General features: G+C 46.0%; 1 protein-coding gene across 13 annotated transcripts in view; it reads right to left on the reverse strand.

Annotated features, from left to right (window-relative positions):
* Positions 1-14,730, reverse strand: part of SEC31A (SEC31 homolog A, COPII coat complex component) — a 33,495-nt gene extending 18,765 nt beyond the window's left edge. For 9 of the 13 annotated variants that reach the window (XM_072333953.1, XM_072333955.1, XM_072333952.1 and 6 more), the window contains exons 1-14: positions 14,230-14,357; positions 13,929-14,011; positions 13,492-13,615; positions 11,052-11,250; positions 10,171-10,266; positions 9,476-9,616; positions 8,637-8,779; positions 7,823-7,922; positions 6,811-6,972; positions 6,455-6,607; positions 4,079-4,315; positions 3,483-3,557; positions 1,625-1,681; positions 836-913 (exon numbers count right to left, since the gene is read on the reverse strand). In XM_072333953.1, coding sequence (XP_072190054.1) covers positions 836-913; positions 1,625-1,681; positions 3,483-3,557; positions 4,079-4,315; positions 6,455-6,607; positions 6,811-6,972; positions 7,823-7,922; positions 8,637-8,779; positions 9,476-9,616; positions 10,171-10,266; positions 11,052-11,250; positions 13,492-13,615; positions 13,929-14,007 — 1,644 coding nt within the window. In that variant the 5' untranslated portion in view covers positions 14,008-14,011; positions 14,230-14,357. Of the gene's footprint in view, positions 1-835; positions 914-1,624; positions 1,682-3,482; positions 3,558-4,078; positions 4,316-6,454; positions 6,608-6,810; positions 6,973-7,822; positions 7,923-8,636; positions 8,780-9,475; positions 9,617-10,170; positions 10,267-11,051; positions 11,251-13,491; positions 13,616-13,928; positions 14,012-14,168; positions 14,387-14,587 lie in introns of those variants that run through there. The other 4 variants (XM_072333957.1, XM_072333949.1, XM_072333950.1 and 1 more) reach the window with 4 other exon arrangements.
* Between the last annotated feature and the right edge of the window lie 92 nt (positions 14,731-14,822).

Here is a 14,822-nt window from a genome sequence, read left to right on the forward strand (position 1 = left end):
ACTCTTGGTTTGGTCTTGTTTTTTCCTACAACAGATGCCAAGTTGGGGGGAGGAATAACACTGAAACAACCAGATTTACTGTCATCAAAGGCTTATGCAAGCAGAAATGCACCAGACTACTGACCACAAATACCACCAAGCAGACGCCCAGCTCTTGGGTACTGCTTTGTACAGGTGTGCCCAAGGCCCACAAACACACAACCCCCCCAAGGCAAAACAACCACCACAAGATCAGATATCCTCCCTTCTCTCACTTCCAACCTGCAGCAGGAACAGTCTCCCACAGTGCTACCTGGTTTCACTTTAGCCTTTCAGGTGCAAACGGGCTGGCACTGAGATGCCAGTGAGAGTGATACCAAGAACTGATATTCCTACCATCACAACTACATCAATGCAAAGGGTTCTATCTAGAATCAGAGCAGTAATAAGCTGACTGCTTGGTAATTATTAACCCGAGGGAGAAAATAAAGCAGTCAGGAAAGGCATTAAAAAAAAAAAAGAGAAATTCACTTGGAAGAAGGAGATCATTTAATATGTGTTAGGTAAATGTCAGAGTGAAAAATTACAGTGGATGGAAGTCCTTGGCTCTGGTGCCAACTGGACTGTTACAAAATGAACTTGTCCTTCATTGCCACCAAAATCTATTCTAGCAATGGCCGAGACTGATAAGAAAACCCCATGGAACTTAACAAGAGCCCACATATTATTCATTCTAAATAACACTTGTACATCCACAGATAATACCAGGAAAAAGGCAAAAAGATGAAATGCTCTTAATAGTAACAAAGTAAATACACAGGAGGTCAACAGGGTTAGTCTAGAGAATAATGGATACCTCTCCCAAGAAATGCTCCTCTGCAGTCTGGCCTTCATCCCCTTTGTTCAGTAAAGGCACATCAGATTCTGTGGGAGCCTTCAGCAAAGAGAAGATGTCACAAAAGAGAAGAAAGAAAGCCAGACAAGAGAAAGAAAGAAGTAATTTGCACTGCAGAGAATAGCAACCTTCTCATCAAAGTCAGAGCCAGTCTGCAAAGCAGAGAAACGAACTGACAGTATATGTGCAAGTACAATGAACATGGCAGAAACCCTCTGTCTCCTTGCTTTTTGCTATTGCATGGTAACTTCTCATCTTAGTTACTTAAAAACGTGCAGCCATTTTTTTTCCCCCACCACTAGGCAGCTACACATGACATCCAGATTGCGTAGAGCACAAGCAACAACAGCATCCTTTGAGTTAGTCAGGCAGGAAAGCATTACAGATGCACAATCCCAAACCTGTTTGGTTTTTTTTTTCCCTAAAGCCTGTGTTGCTCTTGACACCAGCTGGCAGGCAGCAAGGCTCTGCCCAACTTCACAGCAACACACTTTGCAGCAGAAGGCTACACACAGGTGGCAAAAGAGCAAGGTGGAAGGATATCTGAGACCCTTACCCAAAACTTGGGACTGACAGCCCGATGCTAAAAAACATGGGGTAATTTGAGGGGAAAGTAGTAGTCCTGTTTTCTCTAAACAGAGATGTTCACCCTATTCAATGCAGCAACTCATCATGAGCTGGATTGAAACCGACTTATTCTGGGGCGCTATAATACTATGTGTGGAGTTGAACATGCATGCATTTGCTTACCTCTCCCAATTCACCATCTGCACAACATTCTTTATTCAGATTCAGAGCTGATGTAATCTGAAAAGAACCAAGATTTGTTAAGGAAATGCCCTTTTCCTTTAGAGACAGACTTCTCTCAGACTGCACAACTAATAAATGTAGCTCGTATGCTGCTTGCAAAACAGTTAACGGGAAGTTAGAGCCATTTTCTCAGTCTGGTGATGGAATTACAACTAAGCCCCGTGCACCCCAATCTCTGATGGAAACAAGAGCTCCTCTGTGACTTTAAACCTTTTATTGTTAACTTGAGGGCCTTAAACCTCACTAGGGCTGCTGGAAACCACACTAATAAAACTAATATCACAGCATACATGAAGAAACCCTCTGTCTGCCCTGATGAGGGAAAAAAGTAGCAGTAACAATCTTGCTGGAGCAACAAACTGGTTTGAAACCAGTTTCCAGACACAGCAGGCACGTGGCCTTGTGGTAGGATTTTCCAACGTACATCAGAGTTAAATTTCCCAGCTTTTACCACTTGCCAAGACAAATCATGACTCCAGATTCATTCTGGGGCCCTTCAAACTGCATGAAATGTAATGAATAGAATTTAAAATACAGGCAGAAGATGCAGTAGTTGGAGATGTTTTCTTGTTTTTTCCTTCCATTTCTGATCATACGTGTAAGACAAACGATAAATGAAAAAGTTTAGGAGCCAAGAACAAACTGCCAGCAAAAACATCGTCTGTAATCATATGTTTAGCATTTAACTGGTAAACAGTGTCATTTTTACGGAGACGCTTTCAAAACAAAATGTTAGCTTGATACAACGGCAATAAGTCAGACATTCAAAACCACTCCATCAGAACTGGGAAAGCATTTGACAAGTTCCTGGGCTCGGCACTGCTAGCAGCTAAGAGCCACAATGCGCAGCAGCATGCCATCAGGTAAGAATGTTCTTCCACTTCCATTCCCAAGAAGTAGAAATTGCCTCCTGATAATTCAGACTCTGCCTTTCCAAATGTAGCCGTGTGTGATCTCTGTTTTCTTTTATCCTAATTATGAGTGACATCCCACACAAAAAATGACTATTCTAGGCTTGTCACAATGCTTACAGCATACCTGTCTGACCTGCTAGCTTTATATTATTGATGAAAATTTTCTGCTTGCATACATTTAACTGTATTAGACATTTTATATGCAGCTCAAGACAATTTCCTCTACATTCAATATGGCCCAGATAAGACAAAAGGTCAGACACCCATGGCTTACAAGTTCCTGAACCAGAAAGCCTAAAAACAGATCAGCTTCAGTAGTGATACAAAATACGGATGTCTTTTCAATCAAGTGACGTGAACAAATTGTACCAGATATCAAAGCTTCTGGATGGGCAAAAATTTCTCATCAGCATGGGAAGCTCAGATGTAGAATGGACTGTGAAGCCTGTTGGCTGCTTTGAAGTTCTCATTGTAGAGCTGTATTCCAAGATGGCTTAACTAACAAAATGCCTAAAGCAAATTGCAATTGCTGTAAGAATTCCAAAATTACTCAAGATATCCAGTCCTCTCTGATACAAAGGAATTCCACAAATAACACAAATACTCGAGTCTGCCATGTTTATACAGAAGATCCTGCAGCACTGCTAACACTTGTACCTACAAGCCATTAGGAAAGTTCAGGCACTGACAAATGCTATCTGCTAAGAAACACACTGAAAACAGAACTGTATGAAGTTTATTGTGCTGGAATAGCCTGTGGTTATCACTAATGGATCTTACAATATCCCACACATAAATGAATACCTTGATTATACAAGGCTGTACTTGGCAGATAATCCATCAGCAAAGCATTTAACACAAGCACAGCTCTCAGGCACGCTTACCTTATTCCTCAGATCATCTTTCCTGTATCCCAGCAGCTCAAGATATTTAGCACGTGAATCCTCTTCAAAGTTCACCTTCAAAAAAAGGAGACTAGATTGCAATCCATGATTTCCATACACTCACCCACTGACTTTTCACTTAATTGGAAAAAATACTCAGTGAGAGCCAGCAACTGACAAGAAAGCATCAAGGAAAATAAAATAAAACAAATAAATAAAAACCTGACAAGGTCTTCAGTGAACTGGGCACCTGAGCAGGTTTCAATCTGATTATTGCAGGTAAGCTGTGCATACCTGCTTCATTTGGGAACTTCTAAATGCTCATAGTAAACAGTGAAGCACTTAAAAGATGTAGTGAAAACGAATGACAAAAACAGAGGATGCCTCTTCCAAGTCTCTGTTGCTCTCATGGTCACCTATGAAGCCTACAAAGACCCTAGGCTCCAAGGACCCTCATTTTTCTGTTGGTCCACCCTACTAAAAGAGATTAAGGGCACTAGAATCCACACTCATCATTCCCAACATCTCTTCTGCTAGAACACTGTAACATGGAGATGAAATTCTTCATGAAGAACTCCTGGACTCTCAATTGTTACCTTTAAGAAGGCCCACACGTTTCTCTCAAAGTCAGCTTGGGCCACGTCAATTTTCTTCTGGCAGTAGCTGACAAAGCCTTCAGACTGCACAGCCTCCTGCAGCTGGGTTGAACGTGCCAGGAACTCCTTCTCTGTAACGACCTGACTCACGTAGACATAGTGACGCTGCAGCTGCTGATCAATGCCTGGCTGCTGTTGAGGCTTGGCATTCTCAAATGTAACCAGCTTGCCTCCAAACTGGAATAAAGACACAAGCAGAGCATGTAAAAATGCAGGTACACACTTGGATATGTGTGAAAAAACTATGCATACATACACACACGTGTGTTTTTATTTGGTACATAAATGATCATTCAGCAGACAAATATCAGCTTGTATCACCACCCCACGTTTCCATGCAATAAAGCAGCTTGCTGGATAAGTGTGTGAGAGTCCTGAGAAATGTGTCTGTGAGTATCTGGTGTTATGACAGTGCTGTACAAGTTGTGGCAGCAGTTAATTTTCTTCACTGCAGCCCATGCAGTGCTACGTTTTGGACTGGTGAACAAAATAGCGTTGACACCACACCCCTGTTTTAACTGTTGCTACATGACAGTTACACCACATCGGAGTCTTGTGTGTCTCAAGCTCCCCCTCCAGCAAGGAGTGGAGGAAATGGGGGACATTTTGAGTTATGGCATTTCTCTTACCAAATACCCATTATGCATGATGAAGCCCTGCTTCCTCAATGCCTAAACATCTGCATGCTAGTAGGAAGGGGTGAACATATTCCTTCCTCCTTTGCTTCCACATGCAGCTTTTGCTTTACCTATTAAACTGTCTTTATCTCAATTCACGAGTTTTCTCACTTTTATCCTTCTGATTCTGCGTCCCATTCCAACTGCAGGACAGCCAGTGGGCAGGTACAAGAGGCTCAAGGGCTTACTAGGGTTAGCCCACAACACACTAAAAAACCCTATGCATCATTAAATAGATGCTCAAGTATCATGTGTACCCTACTTACAGCAGTGAGTTGAATCAAAATTTAGAAAGAAATAAAACCAACAGAAAGGAAAGGAAAAAACCACAACATTAAATGGTGCCTAGAACACGATTTCATTTTATAGCTTAAAGTCAACTGACACAGGCCAGACCAAAGCGAGCATTAGAAAAAGCATGGCCAAGAAAGAGGCTGACAAGCTGGAAAACCAGGACAAGGAAATAAACTGTTATAAAATGACACATCAATCAGTGGCTAGGCAATATTGCTTCTACTTGACAGGAGAAAAGCTGCATTTAATTTGTGGATAAGATGATGAACAAGCAGACACACTGATGAAAATCAAGGCAGTACTTTGGCACAGAAATCCATTTCAAGTAGACTGCCTGCCTAAAAATCTTTATGAATTCTCTTGGGAAACAGCCTCGGAGTCCAGAAAGCAAGGCACTGGTGAAGTTGAAGAGCAAGTTACCCTGCTCTCATGAAAAGCAGGGCCTTGCCTGCCTGTCATACAGCTTCTCTGCAACTCCGACAATCAGAGAGGAGCCCAGGCCTGTGTGATGTCTCAGGGGCTCCTGCTACCTTCCATCAGAGCTTACCTAGTTATCTTTCTCCATGCTGAGCCATATAATGCCTACAAACTGGACTGAAATCTCAGCTAGTTGCCCAACTTGTCCTTTCCAATAATACACTTGTTTATTCAAAGCAAACACTACACAAATAAATCATAGAATCATAGAATCATAGAATTACTCAGGTTGGAAAAGACCTTGAAGATCATCAAGTCCAACCGCAGCCTAACCAGTAGCCTATCTCTTAAAAAACAACCACAAAACAATACCACAACAACAAACCTCTGCTAAATCATATCCCTGAGTACCACATCCAAGCGGCTCTTAAACACATCCAGGGATGGCGATTCAACCACCTCCTTGGGGAGCCCATTCCAGTACCTAACCACCCTTTCTGTAAAGAAGTTCTTTCTAATATCCAACCTAAACTTGCCCTGGCGCAACTTGAGGCCATTTCCCCTCGTCCTGTCACAAGTCAGTAGTGAGAATAGACCTGCCCCACGAGAATAGACCTGCCCCACAAAAAAATTTGCCCATAAAAGCAAATCCCTCAATTCCAAAACAGAAAGAAGTGCCTCTGGGCAACACAGTGCCTCCCCATTTCTTTCTCCAATCATTTTTGTCATGCTTTTGCTGGCATGCTGTCCCAAGTGCCCAGACCAGATGCTGTTGTGAGCATCTCCCGTCACCCCAGCAAACAGGGCACACTCTCATGATGTGGAGCACAATGACAAACTCCCCTGTTTCAGTGGTGGCACCTGCAAAGCACATCTATCTATCTCCCTCCTGCCTGGCCAGTTGTGCCCAGACACGGCCCCTACTCACTGAGAACGATGCTCCCACAGGTCGCCGGATCCATTTGGGGGGTTTCTTTAGGGGTAGAACAACGCTCTGTGGTGCAGTCTGCTGGGGAAGCTGCAGGGGTGGGAGAGGCTGTCCTGTACCAAACGGATCAAGGTTCCCAAATGAGGATGAAAGCTTTGAAAATAAAAAGGGGTGGAGAAAAAAAAAAAACACAACCCAGAGTGAGACACCATCTCCAATAAACGGAACTGTTTCTTTTTTCCACAGCGGATCAGTACTCCTGCAAGCATACAGTTGGAACATCCTCCAAAGGCTACCCACAAACCCATGCTTTATCCCCCTACTAGCCATTTTCTTAGCTTCGTGCTTCTCAATACCTGGTCAACGTGCTTCTGCCTCAACCCGTCCGTGCTGCCTCCCATGATAGAGTAAATGCTGATCCGTCCATCGAATGCAGCTGCAGAGAGGATGGCAGGGTTTCTGGGACACCACTGGATGTCAAAGCACCACTGCATGTTTGTGGGCAACTCATAGAGAACCTGGGCAGCAAAAACAAGTCTGGCACATCAGAGAGTATGTGAAATACCATGAGCAGCAGCAACAACTTCCCTGTGTGCCCAGAGACGAAGCTGCTCTTCTTGCTCCCCAGCAGCCCCCACGTCACCCATACACACTGACAATGAGCGGGACGTGACAATCCAACACCACACACCACTGCTTTATCTCCTATTCCCGCTGACTTTTCTGTTTATTCCACACATGATCAGCTAAGCAGGCAGTGTATTTCTGTGCTGCATGTGCAGCTACTGACTCAGCTCCGTGCATTGTGATGAGCTGCTGGAACTTGTGCTAACTCATCCAGAAAACATGGGAGCACACCAAGGCTCCAAAGGTAGTCTGTTCCGGGGGATAACTGGGAGAGTCAAAACCTATGCGCCCAGCAGCTCCTCCTGGCCCAGAACAGATAAGTTTACCACTACAAGAGACATCTAATCACAAAGAAAGGAATTTTTCTTTGCTTGTCTCCTAAAGTTTTGCTGAGGGGGCCAAGCAGTAACTGCCTTGCTGTCTCCCAGGAAAATGTTTTTATTTTAAATCAAAATACGCAGTATGAGTCACCAAAACGTAGAGCTCCCCAGATCAGAATCCAGCTTGGATCACACATCTGCCACCCCACCTTTTGCCTTACACTTCTGCAGCCAAGTCTGGATTTTGACAGCACATCTCTCCCTGTCTGCAGAATTATCTTGCCCACACAACAGGCAAGAAGTCCATATTGCAAAAATTAGTGACAGTGCTTGAAAACAGACCAACTGCTCTTAAATTGCTGCTTTACATAACACCATGACACCTCCAAACAGTTCTGAGTAAGTGATGCGCACACAGTACCTCGCCCGTGTTAGGGTTTGAACACAGGATCTTGGCATCCTTCCCACAGCTAAGCAGCAGCTCTGAATCTGCCATACTCCAAGCAATGGCCAATATACCCCTGTGTGAGAAGTTACAACCAAGTAACAGATTAATATACATGCAAAATGGTGATAAAGCATGTTTGTAAGCAAGTTGCTACAGTAGCTGAGCAGTCTATGTCAAAATGTCCTCCCTACTCCTTCCTCTGTTAGGACAAGAGTTTTCAGTGTTATCGGCATTTGATATATAGGAAAAGATGCTTTCTATCTTTTGCATGAGTAGCTGTAAAGGTACAATCACCATAAATGACAATTAAATTCAACACTTCTATATGCAAATATGGTTACCAATTCACTCAAATGGTTCGACTGCCTGTACCATCATTAACACATTTTATGCAAACCAATAGGTAGAAACAGTGATTATCAAGCCTGACAGCTTTTTATTAGCAGAGAATCTGTATCAGCTGAGCCACTGGCAGCAGTTTTGGTGGTAGCTGCAACACAGACACTGCTGTTCTTTACGTAAATCAATCTACTGCTAACCTTGCAATCCAGCTGCTTCTCAAACAGAATAGAAACAAACCAGGAACTTTAGTTAAGGGGGAAGTTATTTGTAATGTGAGGCCCATTCCCTTCCAGCCAGCAGTATCCAATGCTGCTTGCTGCTGGAAAGTGGCTCCACCTAAGCAAGCGTTGATAGGAAACGACACAAGCAGTGAGATGTACTAACTGCTATAGTCATCAATAGTGTGAACACTACAGAGCAGCAGGTTGCAACAAGAGTCTCGTACCTCGTATGGCTTTCCAAAACACGCAGTGGAGAGGAGGTAAATCTAAGGTCCCACATCTGAATCACAGGTAACCTGTCATCCTCCGAAGCCAAAACCATCTGGGTAGCAACATCAGGGTGCCAGGCCAGGCCCGAACAGTGCATCTGAGGGATAACATTGTGCCACAGCACAGGGTAACCACACAGTGCTAAAGGACAGAAGGCCACCAGTCTAAATAGGTTTGCAAGGAAAACACAGTCTCAAGAAGACGCCAATTAGCAGCTGTACTTCTGGACGTTGCTTCTGACTGCACCGAGATTGGAATACTGTCCTCATCTCCACGAGCGAGACTTGGAGTGAGATCCTGAAGGCTCTCCTGTTTATAACTGTTTCAATCCAAGAATACTGTAAAAGCAGCTGAACAGAGTTTTTTCACTACTTTATTGGTATTTTAATAAGAGCCATCATTACGCAGAGGCTATCATCACATGAATGCTCCATCAAAGCATTACAATTATACAGTGAAAACAGCTTACTGTACTGCTGTACTGCTTTTACGTCAAGGAACAGACATGTAAAATATGAAGTTAGGAAGCTTATCTGAACAGGAGTGCAGCGACCAAGCAGCTAATCCAGAAGCACATATACTCTCCACAAGCTAAGAAGGCTCTTTTCTGTATTGACAGCATGGGAGGTGTGATGGCTTTAAGCATATGGGAGTAGGGGTAATCAGCTCGTGGCTAAAATTCTTCTGTGGTGTTCCATCACCAAGACCTATCCTTGCCAAGCTCTGCCAGCGACATACAAGTCACCTGCACTTCCCTATAAGTATCCATGCAGTTGTGCCAGAGCTAACTCACCCGGTTGTTGTGGTCGCTGACTTTGATGATGGGTTCGTTCTTCCTGAGATCCCACACGGTAGCTCGTCCGCTGGGGCTGGCTGAGGCCAGGATGTGCTGGACTTGCCTGTTCCACGCAATGCAGCTGATGTCTTCAAGAGGCTGTCACACAAACAGCACAGCCTGTCACACCCCTTCTAAAATGAGGTCTCAAGGAGTGGGGAAAGTCTGTTAGCTTTTCTACTTCCTCCCCCCAGAATGGAAAAGCAATGTTAACCCAGCCCTTCTTGGCGCGCTGCATTCCCTAATGTCAACAAGCACATGGACATGGATTGCACAGCTTAAAAACAGACCACCCAACCCAGAAAATCCTACACAGGAATCCTTAACAAAAGCAAGCTTCCTTCTAAATGACCACATGAAAACAAACTAAAGCCACTCAGGAACAACATGCAGCAAAGAAATCTGGTTTCACTTACGTTAATATAAAGGTATTTGTTATTTGTATTACCACATAGACTGTAACTAACATTGCCAGAAATGCCATTTCTGCTCACTGTTAATTGCAATTAACTGATACTCAAGTTAAATTTTAACATTCTCCCCCGCCTCCAGGCAGCTTCAAAGCCGTCAGTCTTAATGAGCTCACCATCTAAGTAACATTCATGTTTTTCATTAGTTTACTCTGCAGTATTTCATGAATACTTATCTAGTACCTGTGTCTTTGCTCCCGGAGTCATCGGGGTGGCAAAATTATTTAAGTCCCAGATGTAGATTTCAGACTCATTAGCACCAGAGGCCACCAGATTAGTCTGTAAGACATGTTAAAATACGGTAAGAGTATTTTCAGCACCAGCTTTTGCAGTCTTAGCCACAGATTGACAAGTGTGTGTCATTTCTGCTTAAGGGAAAGCAGCAACACCAGAGACTGAAGATAAATGCCAAGTAAGTAAAAGAACTACCCACACCAAATCAGACCAGTGTGCCAAAAATAAGATTTCTGTCTCACGGAGTGTTCCTCCACTGCATGGCAAACATGTGAAGAAGCTACAGCCACAGGGGGCCCAGTGCTGACATTTCTAAGATAGAGCAGACAGGGAAGCAGCACTTTGCCCCAGGGCATGGTTGGCTGAAGGGAACATGGCACTGGAGCCTCCAGCCCAATTCTGTGGCCAGGATGCAAACATCCAGGCAATGTGATGTGGTTTAGCGGCATCGAGTACCCTTTGTCTGCATCCTACAGCCGCTGATACGCAAGTCCTAACTTCATAAGGGACAGAAAGAGGGGAAGCTCTTTAGAGAAGGCACAATGAACAAAGGGTGGCCTTGCTAAAAGTGTGTGTAGACAGAAGCGTTACTTAGGAAACAAAATCAACTCAGTTCTCATGCAGCTGGTGGGGGGCTGAGGACAAGCTGACCGACTGTATCAAGAAGCAACTAAACTCTCATCAGCAAGTGAGAAAAGCTTGAGAGTTCTGCCTTAAGAGGTTGCAGCACGGTGTATTTGCTCTGACTCCCTTTTCCAAGTGACAATATTTAGAGCTGTGGCAACAATCTGTTAAAACAGGCCATGACTGAGCATAAGCTGAAAACCCACCTGAAACATGTTGACATCAAGTGCTCTCACTGGTCCCGTGTGCTTGTCCTTCTGAGCAATTATCACTTCGGTGTCTCCAGCTATGATTTTGGCTGGGTCATACAGAATGACATTCCCATTCTCACCCCCAGCAATCAGCACTCCAGAGACTCTGTCGCCTGCAGTCATGCTATGAGGCCCCCAGATCAGCTTGTGGTACCTGCACGACAGACAGACACAAGCTGCAGCCATCCAACACCATAATATGAGCAGTAAACCTGGAGGTGAGCCTCTGCTATCTGTGGGCAGCTGTTTGTACAAGGGAGAGAAAAACAGATGGAGCTGGAAAAGAACTCCCGAACCTTTTCCTCATCAGTGCTCCTGGAAGTGCAAATATTCCATCTGTAGTACTAGATGCTCAGAAAATGACATCAGAAACACGTCACTTGGACTGCTATCTATTTCCCAAGCTGAATTAGAGGAATCAAATACACTTCCACAAGTCCTTTCAAGCCTCTGTGTCACTGCACAAAAAAGCCCCCACACATATTTCCTTCAAATCAAACCTGTTGAATAAACAAGACGGTGTTCCTGGGTATTCAACCACGTAAAACATGGTTTTCTTCTACATACAACAACATACTACCACATCACAGATGCTGCACAAGCAGAAAGCTTACACTACACTGACTGCAAAGCACTGATGAGCTACTTTATGGTGTCAGGCAAACCCTTTCTCTGGGTATCCTGATTTCTGTAATTCAGCATGTCACTAGGCAAGGGTACAAGAAATGGAACCATCAACAGGTAGTCAGAGGATTAGTATTGTACCGTCAGCAACATTCAACAGGCCTTAAGTATCCTAAAAGAAAGCAGAAAAGGCTGAGGAACAAAAACTGGAATTAATCATGCAATCATTTTCCTTTTGCACTTTGCCCTTTCCAAGATACGGTTCTATAACAGCCCCTAGAAATTTTCCATAGGAGGACAAGTAACAGAACCTGCTACCAGATTCATCTTTTGTCTATTTCTTCATCCATCCATTTTAATTTGTAAGTCATTTTCTGGGGGCAAAGTCAAACACTCACCAAAGGAAGCACTCTTAAAGGAGTGCAGCGTACTGGCTGTAAGAAGTGTGTTTTGAAAACCAGTAAAGCAAATGCCAATTGGAAAGCTCTGAAAAGTATCAGTTATATTTCAAATGGGTTAAGAAAAGGCAGAATCCAGGTTCAAACTCCTCACTCTGCCGCCAGTGGATCACTAAAGAGTATCAACACCAGCTCTGCCCACAGCTCAGGCCTTCAGGCAGTCTGTGGCTCTGCTGGCTCCTCCTCACCTCCCCACATATTACAAAAGCAATGACTGCAGGGCACTGATGGGCAAGCCCCAGCAGCAGCCAAGGGAATTACCGCTACAGAGATGACACAGATCAAAGCCAGCAGCACAACACTTTGTGTTTCCTCCTGCAAAAGCCACTGCAACAGCTGTTTACTCAAACCAGGAAGATGTTTGTAAACAGGACCACTGTCTCAATGTGTGCAAAGGCAGCCCTCATTTCAACCCCTCTGCATCTGCTTACCAAACTTAAACAAACCCAGGAAACCACACTTGGTAAAACAGCCTGATACTGTTAGGTCTTAAATTACTGATGTGAAGTGGTTAATGGAGAATGAAGCTAAAGTTATTTCCACTCGTATCAGAAGCATAGGAGATGGCAACTGCTTCTCTGTGAGGGCCAAGCAGTCACTTGGACTTACAGGGGACTTGCTGTAATGGCCTGCAGCTCCACTCACAGTTTCGGTTCACCACAATTGGTTCTGCTGCGCCAGAAGCTCATATGAAAAAGCCATGGAACTGTTCCAAGAGTGGTGAAAATTGTCACCCTCTTCTCTACTTACCCTGCACTTCCACTGTGACGAGTGGCAGCCACTGCTGTGGCTACTGGAGAGCTACTGCAAGCACTGTGCAGGAGGACACGTGGCGCTTAGATGAGAGCAGCACAGCTTCCAAGGAGCGTAGGGTAAAGAGCTGAGAACTACCCAGGACTGTAAGGGCAGCACAGCTTTACAGCTACACAGGGACATAGGACACCATATGCAAGACATGACCCAGTTTGCTGCAACAACTGAATTCCTCCAAAGCACCTACATGCAAACAAGATGTGCCAGGGTACAGAATGGATCGTTTCTACAGTTATATCTTTCTACTTTCTGCAGAATGCCAGGGGCACCCTGGGGTCAGGAGACACATTCACACCTCCCAGCTAACATCACAGTGAAGTCAGGGAGTGCACAAGCTGCCTGCAGCACCTGAGAGTCCCAGTTTATTTCTTTCACAATGACACCTGAGCTGTCCCCTGCACCAAGGGCACCCAGGTGCCACCCTACTAAATACCTGCAGTCAAACACCACGCATCAGTCTTTGGGCATGTACCATACCCAACAGTCCCCGTCGCAACTACCTGTGAGTGGAAGAAAAAGTGGCACACGACTTCATGTCCAGTGAAGGGTCTGATAAGTCCAACTCAAATATTTCCAGGGAAGCATTTGTACTGAAGCTTGCATCCAACTGCTGGGCTGACGTACCTGCAAAGGAACATGATTACCAATGACAGAGAGATGTTGCACAGCAGATTGGCACAAGAGGAGATATTAAAACCACCATCCCTGCAGAAAGGACCCTGAGCCAGAAACACTCCTTTTCAAATGAGTTATTTAGGTGTGTTTCGATACAGTTTTATCCACAGACCCCTGCAAGGGAGTTTCGTAACCAGCACCGACAGGGAAGGCTCTGGGAGTGTCAGCCTTCCTGTGCCCCAGAGGAACCGTACAACAGCCTTCCAAGCACACACAGATAACCTCCAACCACAGCCGCTTAGCGACAGACCCCAAAACTCACCAGTAGCCAGGTAGATGGGGTGCTGCTGGGCAGGACTCCACGCCTGCATGGCAGTGCGATCAATCTCTTTCAATTTCATTTTGCTGGGAAGATAAAAACAACGATTAAACGCAAGATGAAGGCACCCTTCCCTCACAACAGCCTTTTGCCTCAGAACGGCCCTTCAGGCGACGGGTGTCCCCAAGCGCAGTTAGCGAGAGGCCACCGACGGGAGCGCGCGCGTCATTTCGGACGACAAACGAGGCAATAAACGTCGCAGATCGGGGCTCTGCCCGCTCTCCAGCCCCGGCCCGGCGCTCACCCCCCTCCCGGCCCGCTCCAACGTGGCAGCCGCGGCGCCTCCTCCCGCTTCCGGGCGCTCCCGGCGCCTTCCGGACGGCGGCGGGCGGGGCTTCGCCTCTCGCAACGTGGGTCGGAGTGGTGCGGGCCTTCTGCGGGGCTCGGCTGAGCGCCGGGGCCTACGGAGAGAGAGGGGAGAGACGGGGATTAGGCCGGCCCGGAACCGCCGCGCGAGGGGAGCGGGGCCGCCCGTCCTCAGCTCGACAGCACTCGTCACGTTGTGTCAGGATGTGAACAGCACTGAGGCTCATCATCGGACGGGGCGGCCCCCGCCTCGCACCGAGCCCACGGGCGGCCCTTCCTGACGGTTATTTTCTTACTTTATACCCTGAGGGGGCGCGGCTGACCTCTCGCCGCGAGCCGCACCGTCGGCTGCGTCCCCCGCGCTGTTCAACAAGCGAGCGCCGCGCTGGAATAAGGCGATGCTTCGGCCCTACGGTGCCGCGGGGCCGAGCGCCCGCCGACTACGGCCCTGCCGCCTCGCATCGCTCGCCTGCACCAACACAACCAGCCCGCACCGCCGCGCGGCGGGAAGAAGAAGTCCCGCTCCTCGCC

The sequence above is a fragment of the Excalfactoria chinensis genome, chromosome 4 (genome assembly GCF_039878825.1).
Source record: "Excalfactoria chinensis isolate bCotChi1 chromosome 4, bCotChi1.hap2, whole genome shotgun sequence".
Lineage (NCBI taxonomy): Eukaryota > Metazoa > Chordata > Aves > Galliformes > Phasianidae > Excalfactoria > Excalfactoria chinensis.